The 27,787-nt window shown below is 50.1% G+C and overlaps 1 protein-coding gene across 7 annotated transcripts in view; it reads left to right on the top strand.

The window, feature by feature from the left end:
* Positions 1 to 27,787, top strand: part of Ldb3 (LIM domain binding 3) — a 62,011-nt gene that overhangs the window by 16,361 nt on the left and 17,863 nt on the right. For 2 of the 7 annotated variants that reach the window (XM_055607988.1, XM_055607987.1), the window contains exons 6-10: positions 1,995 to 2,198; positions 6,461 to 6,630; positions 7,106 to 7,142; positions 18,970 to 19,155; positions 21,666 to 21,811. In XM_055607988.1, the coding sequence (XP_055463963.1) occupies positions 1,995 to 2,198; positions 6,461 to 6,630; positions 7,106 to 7,142; positions 18,970 to 19,155; positions 21,666 to 21,811 (743 nt within the window). Of the gene's footprint in view, positions 1 to 1,994; positions 2,199 to 6,460; positions 6,631 to 7,105; positions 7,143 to 12,094; positions 12,706 to 18,969; positions 19,156 to 21,665; positions 21,812 to 27,787 lie in introns of those variants that run through there. The other 5 variants (XM_055607989.1, XM_055607990.1, XM_055607992.1 and 2 more) reach the window with 5 other exon arrangements.

A 27,787-nucleotide genomic window follows, 5' to 3' on the forward strand; every position in this document is an offset into this window, starting at 1 on the left:
TGTGGTATATGGAGTATATGGGGACAAACCTCCATACTTTCTCATCCTGAGTGTCAGACAGGGCCTCAGGGCCTTCCACCGCAGTGGAAGCATCGTATGGACAATGATTCCCCCCAGAAATTCATATTCCAAGAGGCTCGTTGTGAGGACAGTGTCCCTCTGTACTGACCTTCTAGGTGGCCCCTGCTGAGGGCTCTCCTGTGAAGGCCCTGAACCTGCCCTCCTCCTGGGACTCCTCTGGCCTCACTGCTGTCTCCCAAGGCCTTTGGAGCAGTCACCAGGGACTGTCCTGACTCACACTCCCTGCTCCATGAGTGATCAGAGCTGTCTGTCTGTCCTCTGGGAGAGAGAAGGGGGCCCAGGGGCTATGGGTGACCCTGCTGTACACAGAATGGCACTGCAATGCCTCCTCAGCTTATGAGCTGTGCCCTCCCTCCACCTCACCCTGCCCCGCCCAAGCGCCATGAACAGGGCTTTTCATCTTTGGGACATCTTGGAGCCTCAGCCCTTCTTGAAGCAGGCACCGTAGTCATGTCTCTAAGCTAGCTTTCTCTCCGGGGTCTACATATGTAGATCCTACATACGCCAGGTTAGACATATGCGATCCATGTACTTGTGCAGGAGCTCTTGAGCCTAACAAGAAATCCCTCCCCACTAGCAAAGCTGGGAATGTTGGGGACCAACCATAGAGGGAGTCCTGGCACATCCCACCCAAGCCAATGGTTCCAGCAACCCTGATTTCAGGTTCTGTGCTCTCACCTCCCTCACCTCTTACTCCTCGCAGACTGAGGTTCTGCCAGTCCTGCGTCCTCCACAACCAGCCTGAAGATGGACCCAACACTCGAGCTTCCCCAGTGGAAGCCTCACTCTGACTACTCTCTATTCTTTGCTTTGTCTCTCCTTCCAGGTGGTAGCCAATTCTCCAGCCAAGTTAGTATCCCAGGACAGCATGTGTGTGTCCCTGTGTGCCATTCCAGCATGCACCTGCCATCTGTTGGGTGTGGATGGTGTGTGCCCGTTGGCATGTGCATGTGTGAGTCAGGATGCATTGTGCCCTTGATGAGACTGCACGGGTATTTGCTGGAGTATGGAGGGAAGCCATTGCAAGGCATGGCTGTCTATGTGATGGTCTCAATTTTGCTCCCAGTTTCCTGCTCCAACAGCTTAAGGCTTGCAGGTTAATTCAGGTGTGTGGGGTGCTGCGCTGTCACTGGCCTGTGTGGGCCTGAAGACCTCTCTGTCCCAGTGGGACCTCCTGAGAAGGACTGCGCTTGATTTTTATCTCTGCTTGGGCATATATCTGTTGAAGGGAAGAGCCCTGGATGGGTAGAGGCTAGCAGGCTACAGCATGCCGGACTAGAGGGGCCTGGGCAGCCTGAGCCATCCTCCAAGGAAGAAGCACATATGTAGAAGGATCTGGAAGAACAGCATCACGGGCCATAGAGGAGTGACTGGCAAGACAAGCCCCTCCACGGAGGGACTTTGCTCAGAGTCTCCACGGGTGCCCAGTGTGACCGCTTTCCGCCTTGGGAACGCTCTGGAACGCTTGTGCTGCTGCCTCTTCTGTCACATGGCCCAGCTTCCGTGCCCTTCCCAAGTCCCCCTCCCCCAAACCCTCTTGTGTCTGCTTCTCCATCGTGCTGTGTGTGGTGGGAGTATACACCATGCCCGGTGCCCCTGCTGACCCTAGAAGGGACTTTGGGCTTAAGTGGAGCCTGAAAGGGGAGCTGGGGAGATGATTCAGGTGGACACGAAAGATCCTCTGCACAGGGTCTTGGGAGGTGCCAAGAATTTTCCTCGCCACACCCAGGCAGCCCAGAGTGGGGGAAACTTGGGTAACTTACTTGGGCCAAGACCTCAGCGTTGGGAGACGTCCCTCCACATTCCCATCAGCACCCTGGCCTTGACTTCCCATGTAACCGTCACCTGTTGCCTCCTCTCCTCCCTATCCCTGCCTCTCCCAACTACCCACTTTTCCTGCCCACCCTCCTCAGCGCTGACTACCAGGAACGCTTCAACCCCAGCGTCCTGAAGGATTCAGCCCTATCCACCCACAAGCCCATTGAGGTGAAGGGCTTGGGAGGCAAGGCTACCATCATCCACGCTCAGTACAACACCCCAATCAGCATGTACTCTCAGGATGCCATCATGGATGCCATCGCTGGGCAGGCCCAGGCCCAGGGCAGTGACTTCAGTGGGTAAGCGTCTCCTAACTCCATATGCCTGCGGAGGCTACCACGCTCGCAGGACCAGCTTTCTTCTTCTGCCTTGAGCCTCCCAGGTTCAAGGGTTCAAGCCGCTGGAGGGGGTGGTCCAGCCTTCACCAGAAAGTGTTGCCCTCTCTCTCTTCAGAGTTCAGCTTTAAGAGAAACGGTAAAACATAGACTGTTGAGTCTCCTCAGAGAAAGTGTGAGACTGCATTTTCCAGGCTTCATGAGAGGGGCTGGTTAGAGACTTCTGTGGTGCTTTCAAAGGACCATGGGAGACTCCTGGGCCTCTCACAAATGAAGCCACACTTGGGGAGTGGAGGGAATTGCTTTATTCTTCCAGGGATGAGCACCAATCCAGGTACTTGATGGGTTTTTACTGAAAGAGGCCTTCGGCCAACCATCCAAAGTGCTATTGGCAGTCAACCTCATGGTGGGCACTTCTCTCCTCTTTGCCCTAGGAGGTCTGGCTTCAGGGCAGGAGGATATAAAATACCCTTGGTTCCTGGGATTGGTCTATTAGCTTGGTTGGGGAACTTGAGGGTGGACGAGGGACAGAGTGGTGAAAACTCTGATGAAACTGGTACTGTTTAAAGCACTGACAGGGTCATTCTCTCTTCTACCTTCTCCTCACTCCCCATTTCTGTCTTTGTCTCTTTGCTTCTCTGTGTATGTATCTCTCACCTCATCTCTACATCTCTGTCTCTTTTCTCTGTCTTCCTCTCTATCATTGTTTCTTATTTTTATCTGTCTTTCTCACCTGTTTTCTTACTTAAACACACACACAGAGAACATGAGCATGCAGCGGTCTTGGGAATGTCATAATGTAGAGCTAACATCTCTAGACAACATGTTATCCCTGGATCGGAGATTCCCAGCAACTCAGGAGAAAAACACTTAAGGGACATTACACTTTTTTCTGAAACTATAAAAGCAGATAGTATAGGGCTGGAGAGATGGCTCAGTGGTTAAGAGTACTGTCTGCTCTTCCAAGGGACCTAGGTTCAATTCCCAGCACCCACAGGGCAGCTCACAACTGTCTGTAATGTGCATTCCAAAGGATCTGACACCTTCACACTAATGCACATAAAATAAAAGTTAAATAAAAAAAAATTTAAAAGAAGATATTTTAGGAGGGACACAGAAAGGTCCCAGGCTGCTTCTACAGGATAAGGACAAGCCTTTGTGGCCTTGGTGTATATGCAGAGGCCAGAGGATAGGGGACTTCTTGTCCTGGGCTCACTTCTGGAGAGCCTGACCCCAGTTAAGAGAGGTACTACTTTCCACAAACCACGAGGGGGCGGAGGTTGTCCATTTTGCACTCACTAGTCTGAAACCTGTTGAGCTCATGACTGTTGAGCCCTTTGCAGACATCTGGGCTGTGTTGACTTACTTAAATCGCTTATTCAAAGAAAAAAAAAAATGACCATGCAATTAAAAAAAAAAAAAAAAAAAAAAACATTAGCTCATGTATACCCCGAAAAACAAGTCTGGCTGACCAAGCCCAAAAGCCAACAGGAATTTCCTGTTAACATTTGTTTGTCACATGGTCTTTGATGTGCCCCCTAAAAGTAGTAGTAGTCACCAAAGGAAAGGCGAATGAAAAACAATGGATAAACTGCTCATCACGCTTCGTTTTCTGCACACTGGGAAAACTTCTATTGTTTGATTCTATTATCAGGCACCTGTGATTTGGAAAATACGATGCTCTGTTGATGAATCTAGCTGTCTCCCACACGTCCCTTCCCCTCCCTGCCTCTCATTGCTAGCGTGCCTGGGAAGGATCAACCTTTCCCCTTCCTTTTAACTCGAGCGCGCTGAGGTGCTGCTATGGCACAGTGAGGAACCCTCCTGGCCATACCGTGTTCCGTTTCTGCTGTTATTCCCCACGGTTCTTTCCTCACTGACAGTTTTCTTTTTCTCTCTCTCTTCCTCCTTCACCCATCCCACCTCCCCTAACTCATTTCTGGTCCTAACCCCCGCTCTCTTGTGTGCGCTGCCCCTCTGCTATCCCATGATGGACGCGCACTCACGGCTGGGTTTCCTTCTGCTTGGCAGGGCATCTCCGCTGGCGTAAGTAGACCCGCAGTGTCCTTCTTGTCACTTGTCTAGTTGCGGGATGGTGTGTGGGTTTGGTGGGATGTGTCTGAGGACAAGTGGTCAGTCCATGCGCTCTGTCCACCTTTTTCCTCACGACCACCTCTCAGCCACACGACATCCTCTGCAGCCTGCATAGACAGATGCTTATCTACAGATGCTAATGTGGCTACAGAAATCTAATCATGGCACTCACGGTGCGACCACCCTGGCCTGAGGCTTCATACCTGCCTTTTCCTTGCCGTGCTTTGGTGAGGTTTTCCCAGGCTTTCCTAGCTTCACTGGGACATGGCACACTTGAGGGTCACAATCCACACCTTCCAGTGCTGGAAGGTGACAACATAACCTCTAGGAAGCCAGTCCCCAGAACCCTCATGAACCAAGGAGATCTGGTTGTGCCCCAGAGACCTTAGGAGTCCTTAGAATCCTTCCTCTACAGGAAACAGCTTTCTGGAGGAAAAACAGAACCCAGGGCTTCCTTTGCTCCTGGAGCAGCTGTGAGCTTCTCCCTGGACCCCAGAGGAATCTGTAGGACCCATAACTGATCTCAGTCACAATCTTACAAAACCTAGCTCTCTAAGCTAGATAAAGTAAAGCCTTCAGGGAAGTTGGGGCAGAACCACCCACCTTTTATCCCTTTTTCTTTCTTTCTTTCTTTTTTTTTTAAAAAAAAAAAATCTCTGCTCTCATAGCTCACCCTGAGCCAAGCCTAAGGAGCCAATCCTGAGAAACTAGACCAATTCTATCCCAGCTCCTTGAAGAAAAGCTCAAAGACTTGTGTACCAAGGGGATCCTGTTCTGGCTAGCCAGTCCCAACTGGGGCAGATGGAGCCAGGCAGGAGGGTGCGAGATGGGGCATGCCTCAGCTGAGCTGTGTCTCCATGTGGTCAGATCATCTGAACTGTGTAGTCCCTGGTAGGCAGACGTGCCCTTTGAGCTTCCTGACCATAAAACACCTGACAGAAAGGACACTGTGCAAACCAGCTGTGGAGGTACACAACCTCAGGAGACTGGGGCGAGGAAGGCTTCATACCAAGACTCTGCTTCAAGATGATGATGATGATGATGATGATGATGATGATGATGATGAAATAGTGAAGTAAAAATTAATCATAAGAAAGGGAGAAAAAAAGGACACTGGGCTGGGAGCTGGGCCACCGAAGTTATCATTCAATGGTGTCCCTGTCTACTGCAGCCTGGGGCTAATCAGCGGACCTCTCTGGACCTCAGTTTCAAAATCTGTAAGAGGAAAAGACTAGTTGGCAGGTTGTTACTGCCATAGGTCTGGCCTGAGTGCGCCCTGACATCTGAGAGGGCTTTCTGAGCAACATAGATCCTGTAAAACTTGATTTAGGTAGAAATTCCAGCACCTGAGACATGCTGGGATCCCTGCTGGCTTTGATCTGGAGCTGAAAAGATTATTCAGCTAAGAATTTTGAGTATCTGCTATGTCTCAGACCCTAGGAGCTTAAGGAGATATCATCAGGTTCCCCTCAAAAGACTATGCTGTTTGGGGGCAGAGACCATGCCTGCAAGCTTCCTTCCCAAGCTCCTCCTCCAACCCCAGCTCTTAGCCCCACTGTCCCTGTATATCATGCCAGGCCTGAGCAAATGTTTCCCACTTTGGTACTCATAATACACCCTAGCCAGGCTGTCTCCCGCAACTGAGCCAGAAGCCCCGGGCATCTTCTAGCAGCAAGGCAGTGGCAGCTCCCTCTCTGGATCTGTGGGTGTGAGGAGGCCCCTGGATGGGCTATTGGATGCCTCCAGGGCCCTCAGGCAGGCTGTTCTTACCAGACCCCAGCAGAGCTGGCTCAGGGAACCCAAAATCACTTCTAGGAGATTTACCTCTTCCCTCCCTAAAGGGACTCCAGCCTGTGGGGTGGGAACGTGTTCAGACCCAGGATTAGCACTGGAGTAAGGCCAAAATGAAAGATAGAAACCTCATGGGCAAAAAGAGCCACTGTCCCACTGGGCCTTCCCTGACCTCTGAGACCCTGAGCACCGAAACCCCAGGCTTCTCAGCATTTCTAATCGTGGTGGAAAAAAACAGTGGGTGCAAGTGTGGGGGGAAGGACAAAGTGGGAGAACAAATCGGTGGGGGGGGGGTCTGAGTTCCAGCCTGGCCTCTGCCCACACCCTTTCCTGCACTACAGGAGCCTGCCCGTGAAAGACTTGGCCGTAGACAGCGCCTCTCCCGTGTACCAGGCTGTGATCAAAAACCAAAGCAAGCCGGAAGATGAGGCTGATGAGTGGGCCCGCCGGTCCTCCAGCCTGCAGTCTCGCTCCTTCCGCATCCTGGCCCAGATGACTGGGACAGAGTACAGTGAGTGAAAGTGTTGAGGTGTGGCTGGGGGTGGAAGTCGAGGCAGGGTGATGCAGAGAGGTCCTGGCTCCCGCATAGTCTTAAAGCTAAGGAGTCAAGCCACCTGCCCTTGAAGATTAACTGACACTGATAAAGTTGGCAGCTGGCAGAGAGCCTCCGAGTCCCTAGGTGGGTCTTCCATTCTAACCACTAACCCCAAACAATAAGAGACTTTGTCATACAGCTTCCAGCAAGGTGTGGTGGCTCAGGACTGGGAGAGGAGGACCTGCAGGTCGCCTCAGACCACTGCCTCCCAGTTGTGTTGTATCTCAACTCCCCCTGGCAGAGGCCTGGCGTGCACACTCTCATTGCCACCACTGACAAGATGGCACAGGAAGTGTTCAGGGCCCAGCTGACATCTAGGGACTTACTGTGCATGGGCTTTTCTTCCTATGGTCACTGTGAGTCCTCCTGACCAACTTTCTTTCTCCCACAGTGCAAGACCCTGATGAAGAAGCTCTGAGAAGGTCAAGGTAGGTGCCTAGACTCGGGTTCCACAGCCTTGCCTTCTAACCCTATCCCTCCCCGGGTAGCCCCTAGGCCACATGACTCATGGAAAGAACCTTTCATGTTCATGTATTTGAAAAGCTCAGCCCTTAAAGGGCTCCCGCAAGTGCAAGCTTGGGTGGCCTTCCCAGGTCAGTGAGACATATAGGAGTGAGGAATCTGGGCTCTCCTGGCTCCCTTACTGGGCAGGGGCAGGGCTGCTTTGGCCTTCGCTGGGCTTTGGAGAATGAGGGCATCTCTCCCTGTGAGGGCAGTGGGCCAATGCCTTGCCTGCACACTCATTTTTGGGCTTGTCCCCTTGTGAGTCTGAAGGCTTGGCACTGTGAGCAGGCAACAGAGGGCCATGCTAGGCATAAATATTTGACCTCTAGACTCCCCTGCCTGTTCATACATTGAGGCAGTAGTTCTATAAATTGCTCAAAGTATAACAGCGGCTGCAAGGAAGTATGAGCCCTTGGCACAAGGAGGGGCTTGTATGGGGCTAGGCATCTCAGGGCATGGTCTCCTGGTCAGTGGCAAGTCCAGGGCACCACCACTTGCCTACTGCCTGTGCCCTGTTAGAAGCTATAGCTGTGAGCATGAGTGGGGCATGGCTGTTCTGAAACCCACTGGAACCTGTGAGGGCCTTCCATGGTGAGGCATGGGGGCCGTGTGATTATCTGTCCACTTCTGGCAGTGAGTATGTCATCTGCATGTTCTTCTTGGACAGTCTGTCTGGGGCTAGTGAGTCCTGTGGTGGCCTCTCTGGGAGGGTCTGGGATTCAAAGGCATGTTCTCCCCTGAGCCAAGCTTTCTGTACTTGCTAACCACACATGGTGGCCGCAGAACTCTGGAAGAGGAGTGTTCTCGGGCCAGCTGGGACTCCATGTGCATTTGATTGTTGAACTTGTATCTTTGCCAATCCGAGCTGCTCCTACTTTCTGGCTGGGAGTGTGCTCCTCCCAGGCCTGCTAAGGGTGGCATGTAGTCCCGGAAATGTGCTTAACCTCTTAGCTCCCGAAGTGCATCTGAAACAGAGTACTAAGTACAGCGCTGCTGCAGCGGGAGCAGATGTGGAGGGCCAGCTGTTTTAGGTGTGGCTGAGCTCTCAGCTCTCTAGTCCTCCTGTGCTCTGCTGTCCCTACATGCTATTTCTGTGTTGTCCCCACCCTCTTCATCGAAACCACCCACATAGATGCCCCAGGAAGCAATGCAGACTCTCCCAAAGACTCAATGTCAGGATCCTTATGTAGCCTCCCCAATACAATAAACAGCTTACACCCCAAGTTCTTTCCATCAGGAAGTCAACTAGAGGCCTTTTTCTCCCCTTTTTTAAGACACAACATTCTTCCTTCGTCTCTGCCACCTCTTCTGATCTCTTTATGCTCTTCTTCTATCCAGCACGCACATGCCACTCAGGCTAAGCTTCTGTCTCGTCATCAGCTGTTTATGTTTAGAAGAAAAGAGGTCCCAGTAGGAGAGCTAATCTGTTCCCTGTTTCCCCTGGAACATTACCAGGCACTGCCATAGAGTTTCCTCAGAAGAAAACCTGGCAGAGGTCCCAAGAAGAGGCTTCAGCCTGCTTCCTGCCTCAGCCCCAGGCCATCCCTCCCAGGATTTCAGGTCCTTCAGTGGAGACTCTTAGGCTCCAGCAGACCTTCCCCCCAGGACCAAAGGGTGCAAGCCTCTTGATTCTGTCTCTATTTCTGACTTTAATTTGTTGAAGGTTGTCCTCATGGACACAGTCTTCCATTTCCCCAAATCCCAGCAGCCCGGGACTCTGGGATAGAGGCTGTGTATGCCCTAGTTCCACTACACTTGGAAGGAAATTGCCAAGAAAAGTCTGCAGCTGCCCGGTCCCTGGGCCACTCAGGCCAAGAGCATGTTTCTTCCTCGTGTACTGCCTTCAGACTGCTCAAGGGACTCGCTCAGTGGTTAGAGCCACACCTTGACTCCAGAGTTGGGAGCTGAACCCCAGGGCCTGCTGATCCATCCTGATGACAGTTAATACCCAGCTTGTCCCTCCTCCTACATCAGCCCCTAGTATGCTGGCACCCCGGCAAGTCTGAAAGCCACAGCTGGAGATGGCAGGCCTTCCAAGCACCACAGCCTAAGCAGACCCAGCAGGCCTCCTTCCTCTCTTCTGCTTTCTCCTCTTCCTCATCTCCATGGGCTTTCTCATCTTGCCTTTTCTTTGGCTAGACAGGAATTTCCCAACAGCAGCAAATAGAGTAGGTTCACAAGATTCACAGAGGTTCTAGAACTGACCTTTACTTTGTCACTGAGCACCAATGACAAACTGTCACTGAGCCTTGGTGGGCTTTGCTAGAACTGGAGACTCACTGGCAACTGGCCATGTCTCTCATTTTGTACTTCTACTGTCTCTATGAGAAGGTTCTGAGTGTTTGCAGGGCTGTGTGGGCCTTGCCACAGGGCCTCTGTGTATACTGCTTTCACCCATTCACCCTGACTGACCTCAGAAAGGCAGGTATGTGGAGGGGAAAGGCCCGGCATTCAGATGGTGGACTCACTCCTGAATTTCTGTGTGCCTTTAGACTGCTCATGTGGACATCCCTGAGCCTCTTGGTATAATGAAGAGGTTGGATCAGACCAATGTTTTACAACCATGCTAGCAATTAGCAGCCCCCGCCCCCTGCCTTTGCAACACTCTTACAGAATTGCAATGTGCTGAACTGAGGAGCAGAGGGAGAGCAAGCCAAGCCATGCAAATGAGAAGGTAGACCTCTGTAAACACGGGCATGTGGGGATGCAAGGACCAGGTCTGGTGATTACGACCATGCATACTGTAAGACCAGCTTTGCCTAAAGTCAGGCTTCCTGGTTCAGGCATGCTGGCAACTCATTTTTAAATTGGACTTTTCATTTTGAGGTAACTGCCAATTTACTTGCAGTTGTAAGAAATGACAGAGAAATACGGGGATATGGTAGCACGTGTCTTTAAACCCAGCACTCAGGAGGCAGAGGCAGGCAAATCTCTGTGAGTTCCAGCCTGGTCTACAGAGCAAGTTCCAGGACAGCCAGGGCTACACAGAGAAACCCTGTCTTGAAAAACAAACAAGCAAACAAATGCAACAAAGAAATGATGGAGAGATTCTCTGTGTCCCACTTCCTTTTCCAGTGGCAAAGTCTTACGACATCATAGCACAATGTCACACTGATGACATCACTTCAACCCAAACACAGACGGTTCCACACCTATGACCGGCCATTCCACGGGCCTCCAGATCCAGCCACATACACACACCTCTTTCTGTTGACCAGCAATGGAATCATATAGTATGTGACTATTTCAGGGTTGGCTTTTTCATTAGCAAAATTTCTTTGGACTTTATCAAGGTGTTGTGTGAACCAGTACAAATTCACACATACACACCCTGATTCCAAAATCCAAAGTGCCCCAAAGCCAAAATGTTTCTGAGCACCATGATAACACCAAAGATTAAAAAAAAATTACTTTTGATGTCATGTCAAAACACAGATATTGGGTGTGATATGGTGATGCCTTTTATTCTAGCACTCAGGAGGCAGAGGCAGGCAGATCTCTGAATTTGAGGCCAGCCTGGATACAGAGTGAGTTCCAAGACAGCTACATAGCAAGGACTCTCAAAAGAAAAACAGAAACAAAAGACAATGGATGCTAGGTTGGGGGGTAGCAGTGGCAGAGGGCTTTTCTACATGTATGAGACCCTGGGGAGAGTTGCCAGGACTGAAGTGATGTTGAGAACAAAACACAGGTCCTGTTAAAAAGTTACCTTGAGTTATGTGCATAAAGCGTATATGCTATGTAAATGAATTTTATACTGTCTACCCATGCTATTTCATTATATATGTGCAAGTATTCCAAAACCATCTGAAATCCAAAACAGTTCTGTCTCGTGAATTTTGGATCAAGCTTATTCAGCCTGTAATTCATTTGCGCAGTATCCCATGATGAGGATATTTTTACATTCTATTTTTACATTTGTTTTGATTTAGTTAGTAACTGTTGGCAGGGCCACCTCTTGACAACAATGCCAGCACGACTATTTTTTGACTGTGTCTTTGTTCGGGTTGCATGCACCGTGTTTAAGGTTAGGTGTGATTCCTGCCACCAGTTTGTATCTCTGCCATGGAGGAGGGTTAGGTTCCCAGCACCATTGGCTGGCGTTTCCTTGGCCCCCTTCCCTCCCCTTCCCTTTCCACATGCTGGCCAGAGGGTGCCTGCACTGTGTCTTCACCTGGGCAGTTGTGAGTTGAGCCTCCCAGAGGCCCACTGACAGGAAGGAGCAGGTCCTGCTCCTTTGTTTCTGTGGCAGAGAGTATGTGTGTGCGCTTGTGAACCAGGGTGGGCCCAGGCTGTGCTTAGGTCTGGGCCTGTAGGAGCCCTGAGTAGCATGTGAAGGCTTCTCTCTGGAGATGGTGAAGGTGAGGAATACCAGGCAGTACAGGGAGGTAACAGGTCTACCCAGCAGCCCTCATCATAAGTTAAGTGTTCCTTCTTCTTAGTGCCCAGCTAGAGGACAGAGACCATTCTGGGCTTGCCTGCCTGTTTGGTTCACTTCCAAGAGCCCACAGCCAAAGCAGCTCTGCCCAGTCCTAGCCCCACAGGCCAGGGAGCCTTCCTCCCTTTGCCCATTGGCCCCCTAACCAGGCCCCTACTCTATGCCTCTCCTCCGAGCAAGGCAGGGACTTCAGTCCCTCCATTTTGTCCCAGAACTAAGTCTTGCCCTATCTGACTTAAGCCGGCCCTCTAGAAAGTAGTTCCCCAAAGGATGGCAATGCTTCCCCAAACCAGTTCCCCACCCGTCCCTCTGTCCCAGCTTCAGGCAGGGAAATAGTGGACATGTTCCCTAACCCCTCTCTTTCTCCCTCTCTCTCTACCTGTCTCTCTGTCTCTGTTTCTGTCTCTCTTTCTCCCTGTCTCTGTCTCTGTGCCACAGGGAAAGGTTTGAAACGGAACGTAACAGCCCACGTTTTGCCAAATTGCGCAACTGGCACCATGGCCTTTCAGCCCAAATCCTTAATGTTAAAAGCTAAAAGGCTGCTTGGATTCCCCTGAACCCTGGCAGGCTGGACCCCCGCCCTTCTCCCACACAGATCTGGCATGTGAACCCCATGGTGATGCTTGATAATGAACAGCTGTGCTGGGGGCACCTCTGGTAGCCAACTGTAGCACCTCTGCTGTCTGCCCACCCCAAAGTTGACAGCTGGGGCCCAGTGCCATGCACTCAGTACCTCCTACCTCTCCAACCCCAGAGCCAGTATGACCATCCCAACCCCCACAAGCAGAGCCTCTGTACAGCCCTTATGCAAACCCTTAGCTGTAGTCCAGAGAGGATATGACAGGGTTTGCTGGCCTAACACTCCCACACAATGAAAATACAGTGGCTGATGCTCATTTGCCCACCCCGCCCAGCACCTGGACCTACACTCACCAGAAACACACTGCTCGTAGATCAGGGTCCTGGGCGGGGGCACCCTTTTCTCTGTAGTTGTGTGCTGGCTTCGTAGTTCTTTCTCGTGTACATACAAGCATGCTTGTTTTGAAATAAAGAGGATTTGAAATGAACAAACCAAGCCCCAATCATGCTGTGCCTGTATGCGTGCCCTGCACCTCACCTTAGGAGGGCCTTCAGGGACAGTGTCTAGGACAGAGAGGACAAGTATGGCCAACAGAGAGGCAAGGATAATGCCCAGCATGTGAGCCTCAGTGTAGCTCTGCTCACTGCTGCCGTCCTACATGTCAAGCTAAGGATCCACACTGGGGCTCTGCGGGCAGTCTTTGCCTCCCACAGGGCAATGTGTCTGGGGGCTACCCCAGGACTGTAGCTTCTCCTTCTACACTCACCTATGACAGACAAATGGAGTCATCTTCCCTCACCAACTGGCAATATGCAAAAGCCTCTCACCCCGGCTACCCTTACTCCTGTTCTGCATTGTCTATATGGTCTGAGAAGTACTTCAATGGGTACACCTAGACAATGGGACATTTCACAGGAACACCAGGAGGTGGAGGTTGGGGGCTCATGAGAGGGAGATGGAAGGCAGAGATGGAAGGCAGACCTAGGAGAGTCTTGGTGACATGAGTGTAGGGAAAGGTTTCCAGCTGACTCTTACTCTTGGCCCCACTTGTGGCCTTGTGCTACTCTGGAGCATTTCGCCAAGCTCCTCAGCCTTGGCTGAAAAGCTCTAGTCCCCACCAGCAGGCTTGTGGTTTCAAAGCCAGCACTCCTCCCACCTGGCCAGCAAGCAGCCTGGTCTCTCACTGCATAGAATCATAGGCTGGGGACAATGGCATTTGGAAAATAAAGAAGGTACAAAGGACCAACCCTCAGGATGCCCTGCATCCTCTGAGGCTGGATGGTTGAAACTTTGACCCCACTCCTGCTGTCTGAAAACACTCTTTCTTTCTGGCCAGCTCACCTGGAATGGCCAGCCAGGGACGCTGTTCACTTCTACCCACCCCTGAGATGCTCTCTCCAATCTCTCTACCAGCCTGTTCCTCTTCACCTTCCACCTCTTCCTTCTAACAGCCTGATGGCAGGGCCAAACAACCATCATCCTGGCTGGGGGATACACCTGGAAGGACAGAGAGATGTCTACCTTCATCTAGGCAAGCTTGAACACACCCATATTTGGACTGGTGACTTGCGAAGCCCAAGGGTAGACTGTAGAGTAGGAGGTGGTCAGACACAAAGAGGCAGTAGTGGTCTCAGGCAGTGGGAAAGGACCCGAGGTGATCACTCCAAGTTGATGGATTCTCAGCCTCTGGTCATCAGCTCCAAGTGTGTCAGTGTTCTCTTGGGGTCCATTAGTTAAAGTTCTAAGATGTTCTTACTAGCTTTCTAGTCTCCTGGTGCCTCTTAGCAACTCCAGGCCCCCGTGAGCAGCATTTTGTATGGCTCCAGGCCAAGACCCCACATAAAACCTTCAGTAAATAGGAGAGTTCTCTTCATTTAGCATCCTATGTCTGTGAGCAAGGATCCTGGCCATGGTGAATACTAACAGACTCAGAAAGGGACAATGTGACTGTAACCATAATGCAAGGTTGACAGTGTAGACTCCAAAGGCAGGAGTCCCTCTAACTGGAAGTAGAGGTTAGTGTTCTTGATCCTTTTTTTTTTTTTTTTTTTTTTTTTTTAATGTGCAGTTGTGAAAGGGTGTCAGAGCCCTTAGAACTGGAATTACAGACAGTTGTGAGCTGCCATGTGGGTGCTGGGAATGAACCCAGATCCTTTGGAAAAGCAGACAGTGTTCTTAACCATGGAGCCATCTCTTCAGCTCCAGTGTTCTTTGATCATATAGATAGGGGAGGCTGAGGGGCTATCTAATCTGAGGGCACAGAGATGCTGAGGAGAAGAAAGGGATCACAAATGCCACTCTAATCATTTTGACCAGGATGGATGGAATGCCGAGGCGGTCATGAAAAGCAGTGATCCAGGTATAGAGTTCCAGGCTATGGGATGTTGAATATATTTGGATGACAAAGTGGAATGGGCATAGGTTGCAGGCCACTATTTCCACTGCAGCTGACAGGCAATACTCACAAAGACAGCAGAGTAATGGGGGCCTGGCCTTGTTACAAAGTGACAGAGCTGAACTCCCTGAGCCATAGTCACCAGGATAAAAGACAGAACATCGACCAGGTGGATGGCAGCAGAAACAGTGCTACGACCAACACCTAAAAGGTGTTTTCCCATCATTGAACCAACAGAAACCATTGTACTTCACTGTCTTAGGTAACACAGGCACCATTGACTCCCAAGCATGTCAAATCCCCTCTCACAGTACCAGGACCAGTCATAGTATTAGCATCACCAACAGTTACACAACTTGAGCCCCGTGACCACCAATCCCAAGACTTGACTCTTCCACTGGTACTCACCCTCTCTGTTCCAGACATACCACAGTCATCAACCACCACATCAACAAAACTCCATTTCCACCATTCAGAGTGAGGGCACAGGTCCACCTTGATACCTCCCAGAGAGAGGAAAACATTAGTTGTAAGAGAGACTACAGCTAGACAGTGCTGCCTGGCCACACTCTCCCTTAGTAGCCATGAGCATCTGAGTCTGGTTTGCTTGGGTTTTATTTTTACCTAGGTGTTTAAACTGTTTGGGAGTAGAAAATGTGCATAGCATGTATGTAAGGCCCTGGGTTCTATCCCCAACACCAAAATTAAGAAAGAAAGGAAGGAAGGAAGAAAGGAAGGAAGGAAGGAAAGAAAGAAAGAAAGAAAGAAAGAAAGAAAGAAAGAAAGAAAGAAAGAAAGAAAGAAAGAAAGAAAAGGAAAGAAGGAAAGAAAAACGAATAGAAAAAGGGAATCTGAATCTACGACAAAGGCAGGAAGCAGGCTGGGGTGACCTCACAGGCTCTCTTTTTAGGACTAAAGTCAAGGCTGTGTAATTTCTCTGTGATGCTTGCTTGCTGGTGCCCACTTTTTGGAATTTCTGGAGACTCATGGATCTTCGTGCAGAAACTGACCTGGAACAAGAACCCAAGATCCTTCAGGACAACTTTGATGTCCCTTCTTCTCTCTCCAGACCCTGGCAGCTGCTTGTAGAGAGTGTTCCTGGACAGGATGCACTCAGTGAGAACTCAGAGTAGCGGGCACATGTGTGAGCCCGTATGGCCCCGATAGTGATCTTTGTCTCACCCCTGTGGTCAGTGGTAAACTTTTCTTTTCTTTTTGGGTTTTTCAAGACATGGTTTCTCTGTGCAGCCTTGGCTCTCCTGAATCTCCCTTTGTAGACCAGGCTGGCCTCAGACTTATAGAGATCCACCTGCTTCTGCTTCCCAAGTGCTGGGATTAAAGGTGTTGCCACCATTGCCTGGCTCAGTAGTGAATTTTTCCAAGGCCTACATCCAGCTCCAAACTCATTGCAGGAAATCCAGGGTTCATTTGGAACTATTGATAGGGAAGGATGCAGTTGGCTGGTCTAGTAGCATACTGCAACAAAGGGGACAGACAAAGCCAATGTCGTCTTTGCCCAGCCTAGACATTTCCATCACTCTTATCCTGTTCAGGGTCTTCAGTTTCTAATAGTTCACTGGAAATGTGGAATGACACCAGGGAGGGGCCCAATGTTCTACGTCATCCTGAGCTTTCACATACTTGGCCAACCCGTAGGGAGGCCTCTAATAGCCCCATTAGCAGGGTTCAAGATCTAGCGGTTCTCTGGGATAGCCACATAATCAACATGGCTTTCAGAAGGCAAGGTGTGTCAAAGAGGTTGGGTAGGTGGCTTCATAGACGAGTCAAGGATAGCACTGCTGTAGGCCCACAAACCAGGCTATCCAAGGCCTCCTCTCTAACAACTAAGCCATGAAAGGCCTGGGCAGGGCAGGGCTAACACCCTTGCCCATCCGAATGTGCTCTTCCCTATGAAACAGCCAACACACAACTCTTGCTACTTCTCCAGCTCTAATCCTTTCTTTCAGCTTTGAACCTTTTCCTTTCTTAATGGATGCAGATCAATTAGGAGATGCTTTGGTAAGCAGCTTGTGGCTTCCCTGCATTCCTATCTGGGACAGACAGAGGCATCTAACAACTTATTACTCCATGTGTGGTCTGCAGACCAGCCGCATCAGCATTACCAGGGAACTTGCCAGAAATTATGCTCAACCTCACTTCAAACTTAACTAGAAGGCTCTGAGTGATATTTTCTGTTTGTTTTGTTTTGTTTTAAGACAGAGTCTCGTAATATAGCCCAGATTGTCCTGGAATTTGCTGTATATGTAACCCAGGCCAGCCTCAAAACTCACAAAGCCTCCCAAATGCTGGGAAAACTGGTGTGTACCAGCAGTCTACCTAGCTATGTGATGTTTCACCAGAGAGACAGTGTCCCCCAACCTCAGGTTCCTCCTCTCAGATGAGACCTGTAAGGCTAATCATCCAGGGCAGTTGAAAAGATGAAAGGAAAAAATGGGCTAACCCTGGCAGTGTGGAACTTTGGGATAGGAAAGTGCTGAGAAGTTTCTTATGTCCAGCAAGAATCTGCCCTTGACAAGAGCATCTACTTGGCTGACCACAGGAAGAGCTTTCTTTCTTCCTCTGGGTAGGACACTGGGTAGGTTCAAACCAGAATGACCCTCAGTCATTTTGTTCTGACGGCTAACTTCTAGGACCCTGACTAGATGAACTTTGTTTCTATTTCCTTACTTATTAAGGAGGGTTGATTGTGCCCCATCAGAGGGCTGCTGTGAGACATTAAAAGCATAATGGCAGAAACAAAATAAGAAGTCAGTAAACATATGACTTGGGGCTAAGGGAGCCATTACAACATGTAGAAATTTCATTTGTTCTGTCATTATTGTTACAAATAGAAATGCCAATCAAAGATCTGGGAATGAACCTGGTATGGTGGTGGTACCTTCCTATGGTCCCAGTTAACTGGGAAGCTGAAGCAAAAGAATTACTTGAATACAAGTGTTACAAACCAACCTTTTAGGAAAGGAAGGAAAAGAAGTGAGGGAGGGGAAGGAAAGGGTGTGTATTTCTCTGCTTTCTCGTGGTTTACGGCAGAGGGTGGGGTGCGGTGAGTACTTTTGAGAGAAGCGGTGCACACAGCATTTCTGTGTATGTGTCTGGAAGACGGAGGTCAATGTCAGGTGCCTTCCTCAATCGCTGTCTCCTTTAGTGTTTGAGAAAGGGTCTCCCATTGAACCTGAAGACTGGCTGGCTAGCAAACCCTAGAGATTCTCCTGTCTTTATTTCCCCAGAGCTAGAACTACAAGCTGCTGTGCCTGACCTTTTACGCTTCTTATGTGGATGCTAGGGATCTGAATTCAAGACTATACTCATGTTCAAGCCGCAAGCACTTTTCTTGCTGAGACATCTCCCCAGCCCTATGACTGAATTTTCTTTCTCTGTCATAGGGAACAGAACGAATCCCATTAATCCAAACTCTGCTGTTCTGTCTTAGAGAAGTTCTGGGGACAGTCTGGGATTACAGGATAACCAGTCATTCTAAGGGCAGGCGTGTGGACATCTGGGCTACCGGAACTAGCTATGCTAGCGCTGAGTATGTCCATCCTACTTGATCACACTACTCCACACTAGCAGAGCAGCTGCTTCTCTGCTTCTGATGGAAAGACCCTTTAGGTCTACGGTGCTTAGAACCATGTTCATGTCACTCTGGGCTGCCCGGTGACATGAGGACCTTCGAGCTCAGTAGGTTCTACCTGTCCCCTCCCCATAGGTCCTGCCACTCCCCGTTGTATGTCATGAAAAGGGGCACAGATTTCTGATTCTCTGAACCATCCTCAACCACATTGCCCCCTTTTGGCCAGGTAGCCTTGATCTGCTTTCCATGGTAGCTTCTGTCCATCTTCAGTCAGCTGTACTGTCAGTGCCCTGTGCTAAAACCCATGTTCTCATGGCTTTTTTTTTGGCTAGAGCACCCCTTCCCAGAGGTAATATATGCCCTTGACTGAATGTACAAGCAGTAATGGAAAGAGAAAAGGCAAACAAGATAGGAGAGGGACCTGGTTGATAACTAAATGTGCTTTTCCACCACATTGTAGTTTGCTGAGAAAGAACAACCAGGAAGTACAGAAAAACTGAGGGTAAACATCTTCCAAGATTTACGCTGTCCGGCTCCTCTCTTAGGTCTACTCATGCTCTCCTGGGATTCCAGAGGAGCTCTTTCCCGGCACCTGGAGATGTGCCCTCCCCCACACACCTGGATTCTGCTCTGTATGAAGAAGCGATAATGCTCTTCATCCACCCCCTCACACCCCACACTATGGAGAGGGCCTCCCCAGACCTGGGCCCGTATGACCTGTTGTCTTTTTGATCCCGCCTCATCAGCACCCCTATTGAGCATGCTCCAGTGTGCACCAGCCAAGCCACTTCCCCGCTGCTGCCTGCTTCTGTCCAGCCGCCTGCTGCTGCCTCTCCCATTGCAGCCTCGCCAACCTTGGCCACAACTGCTGCTGCCCATGCTGCCACTGCCTCTGCTGCAGGCCCTGCCTCAAGCCCTGTGGAGAATCCGAGGTAACTGGCCCACAGATGTCAGACCTAATGCTGGGAAAAGGGGGCAAGAAAGGACCCACCCTGAGCCTATTTGTGGGCAGCTAGATCCACATAGTTAGTTCCTTGATGTTTTCCAAGGAAAGCAAGTTGGTACTGCTTGGTGCAGAATGTGAAGGAGAAGTTGGGATGCATTTTGTGGGGTGTACCAACCATGACTGACATGAGAGTCTTCTTCTTTCAGCAAGGTAATGAAAAGGAAGCATTCACCCTCAGGGGGGTGTCCTGAGGCGATCAACCACTGTTGATGGGCAGGCTGGACATGGAGGCCTGGAGCTTGTAGCTGGGGTTTGCCTGTCAGTGAGAAGCAGGGTTGGGGCTGGACACTCATAGGCTTCTGCACCCGACACTTCCCTTTCCCTTTACAAATAGGAAGGTTTCCACCTTGTCCACAACAGGAACATTTCTCACTTTCCACCAGAGTGCCTGATCTACGAAGGAAGCAAGACCCTAATGAGAAGAGGGTCTGGCACAGGAAGAGGGAAGGCTGTTTGCTTAAGCCTGCCCTAGGAAAATGGGACAGAACCACCCTGGAAGCCAGGACCAGGCTCACCCCCATGGATCAAGTTGGGCTGGGCTTGGAACTACATGGGATTCTGGGAAGCTGCCTCAGGCTGCACAAAACAGTTAAAATAAGTACTCTGATTTCCTATGTCTCAGCCTGCCTTCTTGGATACCCACCACAACAGAGGCCAAAGGATGGGGCCATGCAGGGAGGATGAAGAGGGAGGCTGGGTGGCTCACTCAAGCTGCCACAACAGCAAGGTTGGCCCTGTTGTCTTTCCAGGCTTCCAGGAATGGTCCAGTTGTTGTTTCCAGCCAGGACCCAGATTTCCCCGGGGAACAAAAGCCTTCTAGGATCAGGGTGCATAGGGTCATGGTAATTTTCATTACCTTGCTGAGAGCAGAAGACGATTCTGCAGGGCACGGGGCTACAGTAGAAGAGGTCAGAGGGTACACTCTCAACACAAATAACCCCCTTCCTTGCACATGGCCTCAGAAGGAGCTGAGCTAGAGTTGCTCATTGACCGTCCACCTTGGTCCTTCACCAGATGTCTTCAGCTCTGCTTCCTGTCCCCATGCCAATCCAGGATGCTGGTACCCCCCAGTGGTGGGAAAGTCTGGCCCTGACACACTGACCGATAGCCTCATCCAGCCACAGAGAAAGCCGGGCACCCTTTGCACTCCATGTCCTCCTCTCCACCAGTGTGCTTACTCCTCTGGCCTTAGCACAGGGGTCTAGCCACAGAAGGGCAGGGGAAGCCTTAACTATAAATGCGGTATGATGCTGAGGTAAGGCTACACAGCCCCCAGGTCAGTTGCTGGCTCTGAAGATTAGTTAACCTTGATTGGGACAACACCCAGTCTCCCTGGGTCCACTCAGGTTACTGGTTGTCATCCCAGGGATATCCCTTCCAGAGACCCAGACAAGAAGGCAATTCTTCACCCTACCGCTTGGCCCAGCAGGTCCAGTGGGCCCGTGGGAAGAGGTAGAAAACAAAACAAAACAACAACAAAACACAGGATGCCAAAGGCTGGGGGTATATTTCTAGAGGTTCATTTCTGTAGTAGCCCACTAATGACCCATTTGCTGGGTGTGGTCAAAGGTCTCCCTTGGGACGAACAACGTGTAGAAAGATAAAGACAGTCATTAGTTTGACATGAAGAAATGGTTTTAACAAACATATGAGGTTGGGAAATACTGCACCAGGTAAGATTAAATAAGCTGCTAGACTCTGGAAGTTCCTGGAGCCTTCATCTCCCTAAGAAAGAAGCCACATCCAGCATTTCCTGAAGGCAAAGAACTGGGATACTTTTGTACATGTCTTTCTACCATTGTCACTGAGCCACGTGTGGGAAGATGCTGCTTGCTCTAGGATCCTGACAGCTGAGCCACTAGAAGGAAGCAATGGAAATTGTCAAAGAAGCAGAGCTGGGAGCTGCTGGGGCCTCCTGGCTTCTTCCCATAAATGTTGTCAGAATATTTTATTTATTTATTTATTTATTTATTTGTTTATTTATTTATTTATTTATTTATTTATTATTTGCTCAAAAAACACCAGACTAATTGCTTCCTCCAGCAGTATCATAAAGGAATAAGATAAGGAGACCAGATGGCCAGAGGGATCCTGGAAAGGTTTGGAGTTGCTGTGACCATTTCTATCTCCTTTTTCTCTGCCCTCTGCCTCGGTCCATAGTCCTTCTGCTATAATTCCTTTTGCGGATGAAGGCTTTCCATGCATTCTTTTATCTGGCTGGTACCTTCCCTTCCTCTTTCTCAAGGCGGCAGCACTAGCCACAGGGAGTAGCTTCCTTGCCTCTAAGACCCTTTGGCTTCTTTGTAGATTCTGGAACCAATCCAGTGGGTGTTTCTGTCATAGTCCTGCCTAGAGATCAGACAGCAAGCCTGCAATGGCTTTGGATACCAGAGCCCAGTGGACTGTTTGGTTATAACTCTTCTGCTTTGGTTCCAGGCCACAGGCCTCTGCCTCCAGTCCTGCAGCAGCTATGTCTCCAGCACCCTCTGCCCATACGAGCTACAGTGAGGGTCCAGCTGCCCCTGCACCCAAGCCTCGGGTTGTAACCACGGCCAGCATCCGGCCTTCTGTCTACCAGCCAGGTGAGAGCTGGGGGTGGGAGGGTGGGGGCAGGGGCTCAAAGAGTCATCTGTTTCAGGACAAGACCCTGAAGTGAAGGAGGCTTAATTCTCGCTCCCCTGGTTGTAGGGCAGAGTCCTATCGAGCCCTCAAGCCTGTGTTCGACCAGGCAGGGATGGAGCCATATGTCCTTTAGGAAAGGGATAGTCACACCTGCATGTTCCAGAACAAGTTGAGAGAAAAGAGGGCTGGGGATGGAGGAAGGTGAGCAGCAGTAAAAAGCTGTTTCTTTAAGAATCTCGGCTGACCTCAAACCGGAGGACAAGAAACCATAACAAAAATGCCCCAGGCTTTAGGCCGCTTATTGTGTGTCACTTTGTCCTTTTGAGCAAGCTGCTCAACCAGTCTAGTATGTGGCTTCCTCAGGTGACAGAATAGCTAGGGCACGTGTGGCATACCAGTAGAGAGTCGGCCGAGTGGACCCAAGGCAGAACTCACTGGTTGCAGTTTGTCTCTGTTCTGCCAATCAGTGCCTAGGGTTTTCTTGTAGGGATGAGAGGTAGCCTTATGTTCCTAATCTAGGCAAAGTTGGATTTCTTCCTCAGAGCCCAAGGTAGTTCTCAGGCCGGTGCACGTCCCACTTTCCCATCAACCATTGCTCCAAGAACCGAGGGCTCTCTAGCAGGTATTTTTCCAGGTTAGAGGAAGATCCCATGTACTCTGGCTATGCCTGTAGGAAGGCCCTTGACATCCAAGCCCTGAGGCTCGTTACTATCTTTTCTTCCTCTTGGGTTCTGACCCTGAACTTTAGGAGGGCAGAGTTGTGGCAGATTTTCTCCTTTGTATGTGCCTGACTTGAGCTTGCTTTGAGGTTTAATTTTCAACAGTGGGTGTAGAAAATTAAAAAAAAAAAAAAAAAAAAAAAAAAAAAACAGGCTAGAGGTGTAACCTGATGGTAGAGTGTGTGCCTAGCATGTGTGAACACACACACACACACACACACACACACACACACACACACAAACAAGCACACGAACACAGGCACACCAGCAGGCAGGCCGGGAACACATCATAGAGTAACAGGGAAAGGCCGTGAGTCTGTGTTCTGTACTCTAGCAACTGTGCATACACAGGAAATGAGCCTAAAGTATTCTTATAATGATCCCTTAGTGTTCATTGCATGGGTTGATAAAATAGGACTTTAGGTGGGCATATACTTTCCACTGAAACACAGTTATTGTCATCTTGAATTTATAGAAAGCAATAATGATTTTGCATTTACCGTTATAATACAAATGTTTTTCTCCTCTCTAAATTACTACACACTGTATAGTACCATACACACATACAATTTGTTTTGCTTTTGAGACAGTCTCTCTCTATAGTCCTGGCTGTCCTGGAACTCGGTATGTAGATCAGGTTGGCCTCCTCGAACTCACAGAGATTCTCCTACTTCTGCCTCCCCGTTGCTGGGATTAAAGGCAAGTGCGACTATGCTTCCCCTTACAATGCAAATATTAATAGATTGTTTGTTGGCAGAGTGGCTGGGGTAGCCCAGGCTAGTTGTTGATCTTCCTGCCTGGACCTCCCAAGTACAAGTACTGGGATTACACACGTGCTACCACACCCAGTTTTTAATAGACCTTTTAAAGAGCAGTTTTCAGTTCACAGCAAAATTGAATGAAACGTGTTATTTCCCAAATATCCCTCACCCTGTGCACACATTCCTCCACTTTTCCAGTGCACAAACAACTCATGGTAAAGTGATGAAGGGTGTAAGTTACAGGTTTGTTTAAGAAAAAAAAATGTGTTATTTTAATGGGGGGGGGGAACTTGTGTCCTCCAAGTGTGAACTGGTCACGGTTGTATGTGCTATTCTTTACCCCAAGAACCAACTGGTTCCAAAGCATATCCTGTTAAAGCATGAGTGAGACCCTAGGAAGCTTTTCTCTGGGGGCCTTGCTTGGGGAAGCGCACACTTTTTGAGTGGGCCGAATCAGTCCCCTGCCTTACAAAGCTCACCGATGGTCGGTCGTATTGAGTGTGGACAAGGAACATTTTAAGTTGGGTGGCAAACTACCACACCTCTCAGACCTGAACTTTCTCCTTTGAATAAGGTAGGGGTCTACGCACACTTGTTCTGCTGACAAAATGACATCTCTAGCTTCATGCTATCTCTGTCACTCCTGGGCCAAGGAAAGGCAGTTCTGAGGTCAAAACTCCATAGGCTTGAAGTGGCATTTTGGAAGGGGTTGGGTACAAATCTCCTATGTAGGAGACAGAATGGCCACCCCGTGCAGACAGGAGACACAGGAAGAAGTCTGCAGAAGGGGGTTGGAGTAGTGTCAGGTGCAGGTGGGGCCTTGTGCGGACACAAAGAAGACCTTTCTCTTTCCGAGCAGCTCTGCCAGGCCCTTCCGGCACCTTCCGCGGCCTGTCCTCCGCAGGCCCGCCAGGGGGCGGCCGTGCCCTCCGGCGGCTCGCTCAGGCCCAGGCGGCCGGGACGTGCGGGAGCCCAGGCCTCTGCGCGGTTCCCAAGCTGTGCAGACGTTAACTCATTCCCGCCCGGAGCAGAGGAGAGGCCCGCCTCCACCCTTTCTTCTCCGGGGAGGCGCCGACGGCCTCCGGGGGCGGCTGGCAGGCTGCCAGGACAGCCGGGAGTGCGGTCCCCTCCGCACGGCCGGGCTGAGGGGACCCGGGTGCCGCCGAGCACGAGCGGCCCGCTCACGGCCAGTCCCCGGCCGCAGCTTCCGGCGGCCCGAGGCCGGGCGGCGTTCGGGATATTATCTCTGGCGCCCGGACTGGGCGTCCGCTCCCCAGAACACCTGGGGCCCGGGCCTGCTTAGCCAGTGGGCGGAGGACACCGTGGGCCCGGGGATGGCCACGTCGGCCTGCGGGCCGGGCGGCGACCGGGGCGCCCGCTGAGGGCTCAGCCCCGGCCGGAGTGACTCAGATCGCCTCGTTTAATTACACAGTCCCCGGGCCGCCGAGTGCGATAGGAGCCTTTTGAACGTGCCAATTAGGGATGAAATATCACCTTCTAATTTGAACCGGTTTAATTCCGTCACATAGAAAATAGCAACAGCTCGGGGCTCCGAGATGGGATCTCGGGTCTCCCTTGGCATTCGCATGGGTGGAGGGGCGAGGCTGGCCGGAACTGAGGGGAGAGGGGGCCATGCTCCCTGCATATCACCCCCCCCCGCCCCCCTTTTCCCGGCGATTTACCCGGGCGAATCGCTCCAAGGGAAAAGCCCTCCTCCGGCCGCGTCGCCGGATCCGGGATTCCAGCCTTCCTCTCCGAGGCCTTGCGCTGGGGTTTGGAAACCGATGTCAGTTCAGGAGGGCCTCGGATGGGAGGAAGAGAAGGTCCGTCCTGTAGAGAGAAGGGCTGGAGAGGGAGGCAGTGAGGTGAGCGGAGGCCGGGGTTACTGGGAAGGGGCGTGCTGGAGCCTGTTTCTGCATTCGGAGCGGTTTAGAAGGTTCTGGAGCGCAGTGGGGTGCGTTTCAGGTAGGAAGCTTCCAAGCTGCCGGCTGACCTTGAGTGGCCGCTTGAGCTTTCCAAGCTATCTGCAAAGTTGATGCTCAACTACTCGGCCTTCTTGAAGACTTCCTACACAAAAACTCCTGTGCAACCGTGTGGAAGCCAGCAGCACCTGGCAGCCACTGTTTCAAAGAGGGCAGCCATGCAAGAGGCACGTTTTTACATTTTTCAAAAGTAAAAGCGGGCTAAATTGATTTAAATACATTTTTATTTAGCTCAGCATATGAAATTTTCAGAGAATTTTGTGTTTTGTTCGAGACAGGGTTTCCCAACTTTGTTGACTAGGCTGGCCTCGAACTCACAGATCCACAAGCTTCTGCCTCTCTAGTGTTAGAGATCTAGTGTTAGAGATTACAGGTGTGCCTCACCGCACCGGCTTTTTAAAAATTTGTTTTTTAATATTTTATTTTATGTGCATTGGTGTTTTGCCTGCATGTGAGGATGTCAGATCTCCTGGAACTGGAGGTACAGACAGTTGTGAGCTGCCATGTAGGTATTAGGAATTGAACCTGGATCCTCCAGAAGAGCAGTTAGTGCTCTTAACCACTGGGTCATCTCTCCAGAGCCATCTTTGCAGCCTCGTCCCCCCCCCCCTTTAATTGTGTGTGTGTGTGTGTGTGTGTGTGTGTGTGCGCGCGTGTGGGTATGTGCACTTAAGCACAGGTGCCTACACAGGCCTGAAGAAGGTATGAAATCCCCTGAAGCTTGAGTTTAAGGCAGTTAGGAGCTATGAGTCATGAGCGTTGGGAACCCAACTCCACTCTTCTACAAAAGCAGTACATGCTCTTAACCGCTAGGACATCTTTCTAGACACAGCTCAGTATTAAAAAAAAAAAAAAAGCCCAGAGCTGGACACTTTTCAGGTATGTGCTGGCTATCTGAGAAGCTGAGGTAGGAAGGTCACTTGAGGCCAGCTTGGTAACATATAGAGACCTGGCTCAAAAACCAACCAACAAGAGGCTGAAGAGGTGGACCAGTGGTTAAGCACAGTAGCTGCTCTTCCATAGAACCCACAACCAACTGTATTCCAGTCCCAGAGGACCCAGCACCCTCTTTTGGCTTCCCCAGGTACCAGGCATGCAAGTGGCACATACATGCAGGCAGACATCTTATTAAATTTAAAAATAAATAGTTTTAATCTTATATTGATTATATTACTGAGAAATTATGGTTTTTATTAAGTCTTCAAATGTTTACACTTAATGGCACATCTCAATTTGGACTAACTACATTTCAGGGGCTTAGCACATAAGGCCATGCTTTGGACGTCACCAGGTTTTTGTTCATAATCCCTTTTAGAGTTAGGTGGGCAGGCACACATTTATAATCCAGCACTCAAAAGGCTGAAACACAAGGATTACTGAATTTCTGAGGCTAGCCTGGAATACGTAGTAGCTTCCAGGCCAGCCTGGGCTACATGTCAAATAAACAAACAAACAAACAAACAGCTTGGCTGGATGAGATTATGCTTGCTTGCCTTTAATCCCAGTACTCGGGAGGCAGAGGCAGGTGGATCTCTGGGTTCCAGCCTGATCTACAGAGTGAGTTCAAGGACAGTCAGGGCTACACAGAGATATCCTGTCTCCAAAAAACAAAAACCCAGCTCATCATCACTTTTAGCAGAGAACTATGGTTTATAAAACAAGGAAGAGAAGGAAGGACAGAAGAAATGAAAAGCAAGGAGGAAGGAAGACAAAGCTTACATAGAACCCCAAAGCCTACCACAGAGGGATGAACTGTTTTGAAGTTCTGTGGGATCACCTCTCCCTACTCTCCTCTAACAGTACCCTGAAAGTCACCCTCGTCCCTAGCATTTTGAGACTCTATGCACAGTAGGACGCAAGGTAAAACTGTTGAGGTGGGTGACAATACCTTAAGTTTGGGACTAACTTTATAAACTGCATGTGCTATGTAACTCCTGTAGGTTCCCACCACACCCCGTGAGGTAGGCAGGGCATCATTCATTCCATCACCAGAAAATAGGCTCAATTCCTGGCAATGTGACTTCAGAAAATCCCACCTCCCATCTCACTGCCATCCTACAGAACACCTGCTCAGGGCTTTCCAGATGCCTAAAAGGCCATGAGATGAGCTTGATAGTACATTCCAACTTTGTAATCCAGATGCTACTGTGCTTGCCATTCTCAGTCTCTCTTTTTCTCTCTACCCCCCTCTCTCTTTCACACACACACACACACACACACACACACACACACACACACACACTGTATCAGGTACTAAATTAAGCACTTACATTTCTGAATTGTAAGAATTCCCTAATTCTTATAATCCTAATACCATTTTTTAGAGGAAGAACCTGTCCCAGATAGGTGAATGAATTTACTTACCCAAGGAAACACAGCTAGGAAGCTGTAGGATTAGAATGTGAAACTGGGGCTCTTCTGAGGGAGGGTTCTAGGGATGGAGCCCAGTCTCAAAAATACTAGGCAATTACTCT

This window comes from Psammomys obesus, unplaced genomic scaffold, assembly GCF_907164565.1.
Source record: "Psammomys obesus unplaced genomic scaffold, mPsaObe1.curated_primary_1811, whole genome shotgun sequence".
Lineage (NCBI taxonomy): Eukaryota > Metazoa > Chordata > Mammalia > Rodentia > Muridae > Psammomys > Psammomys obesus.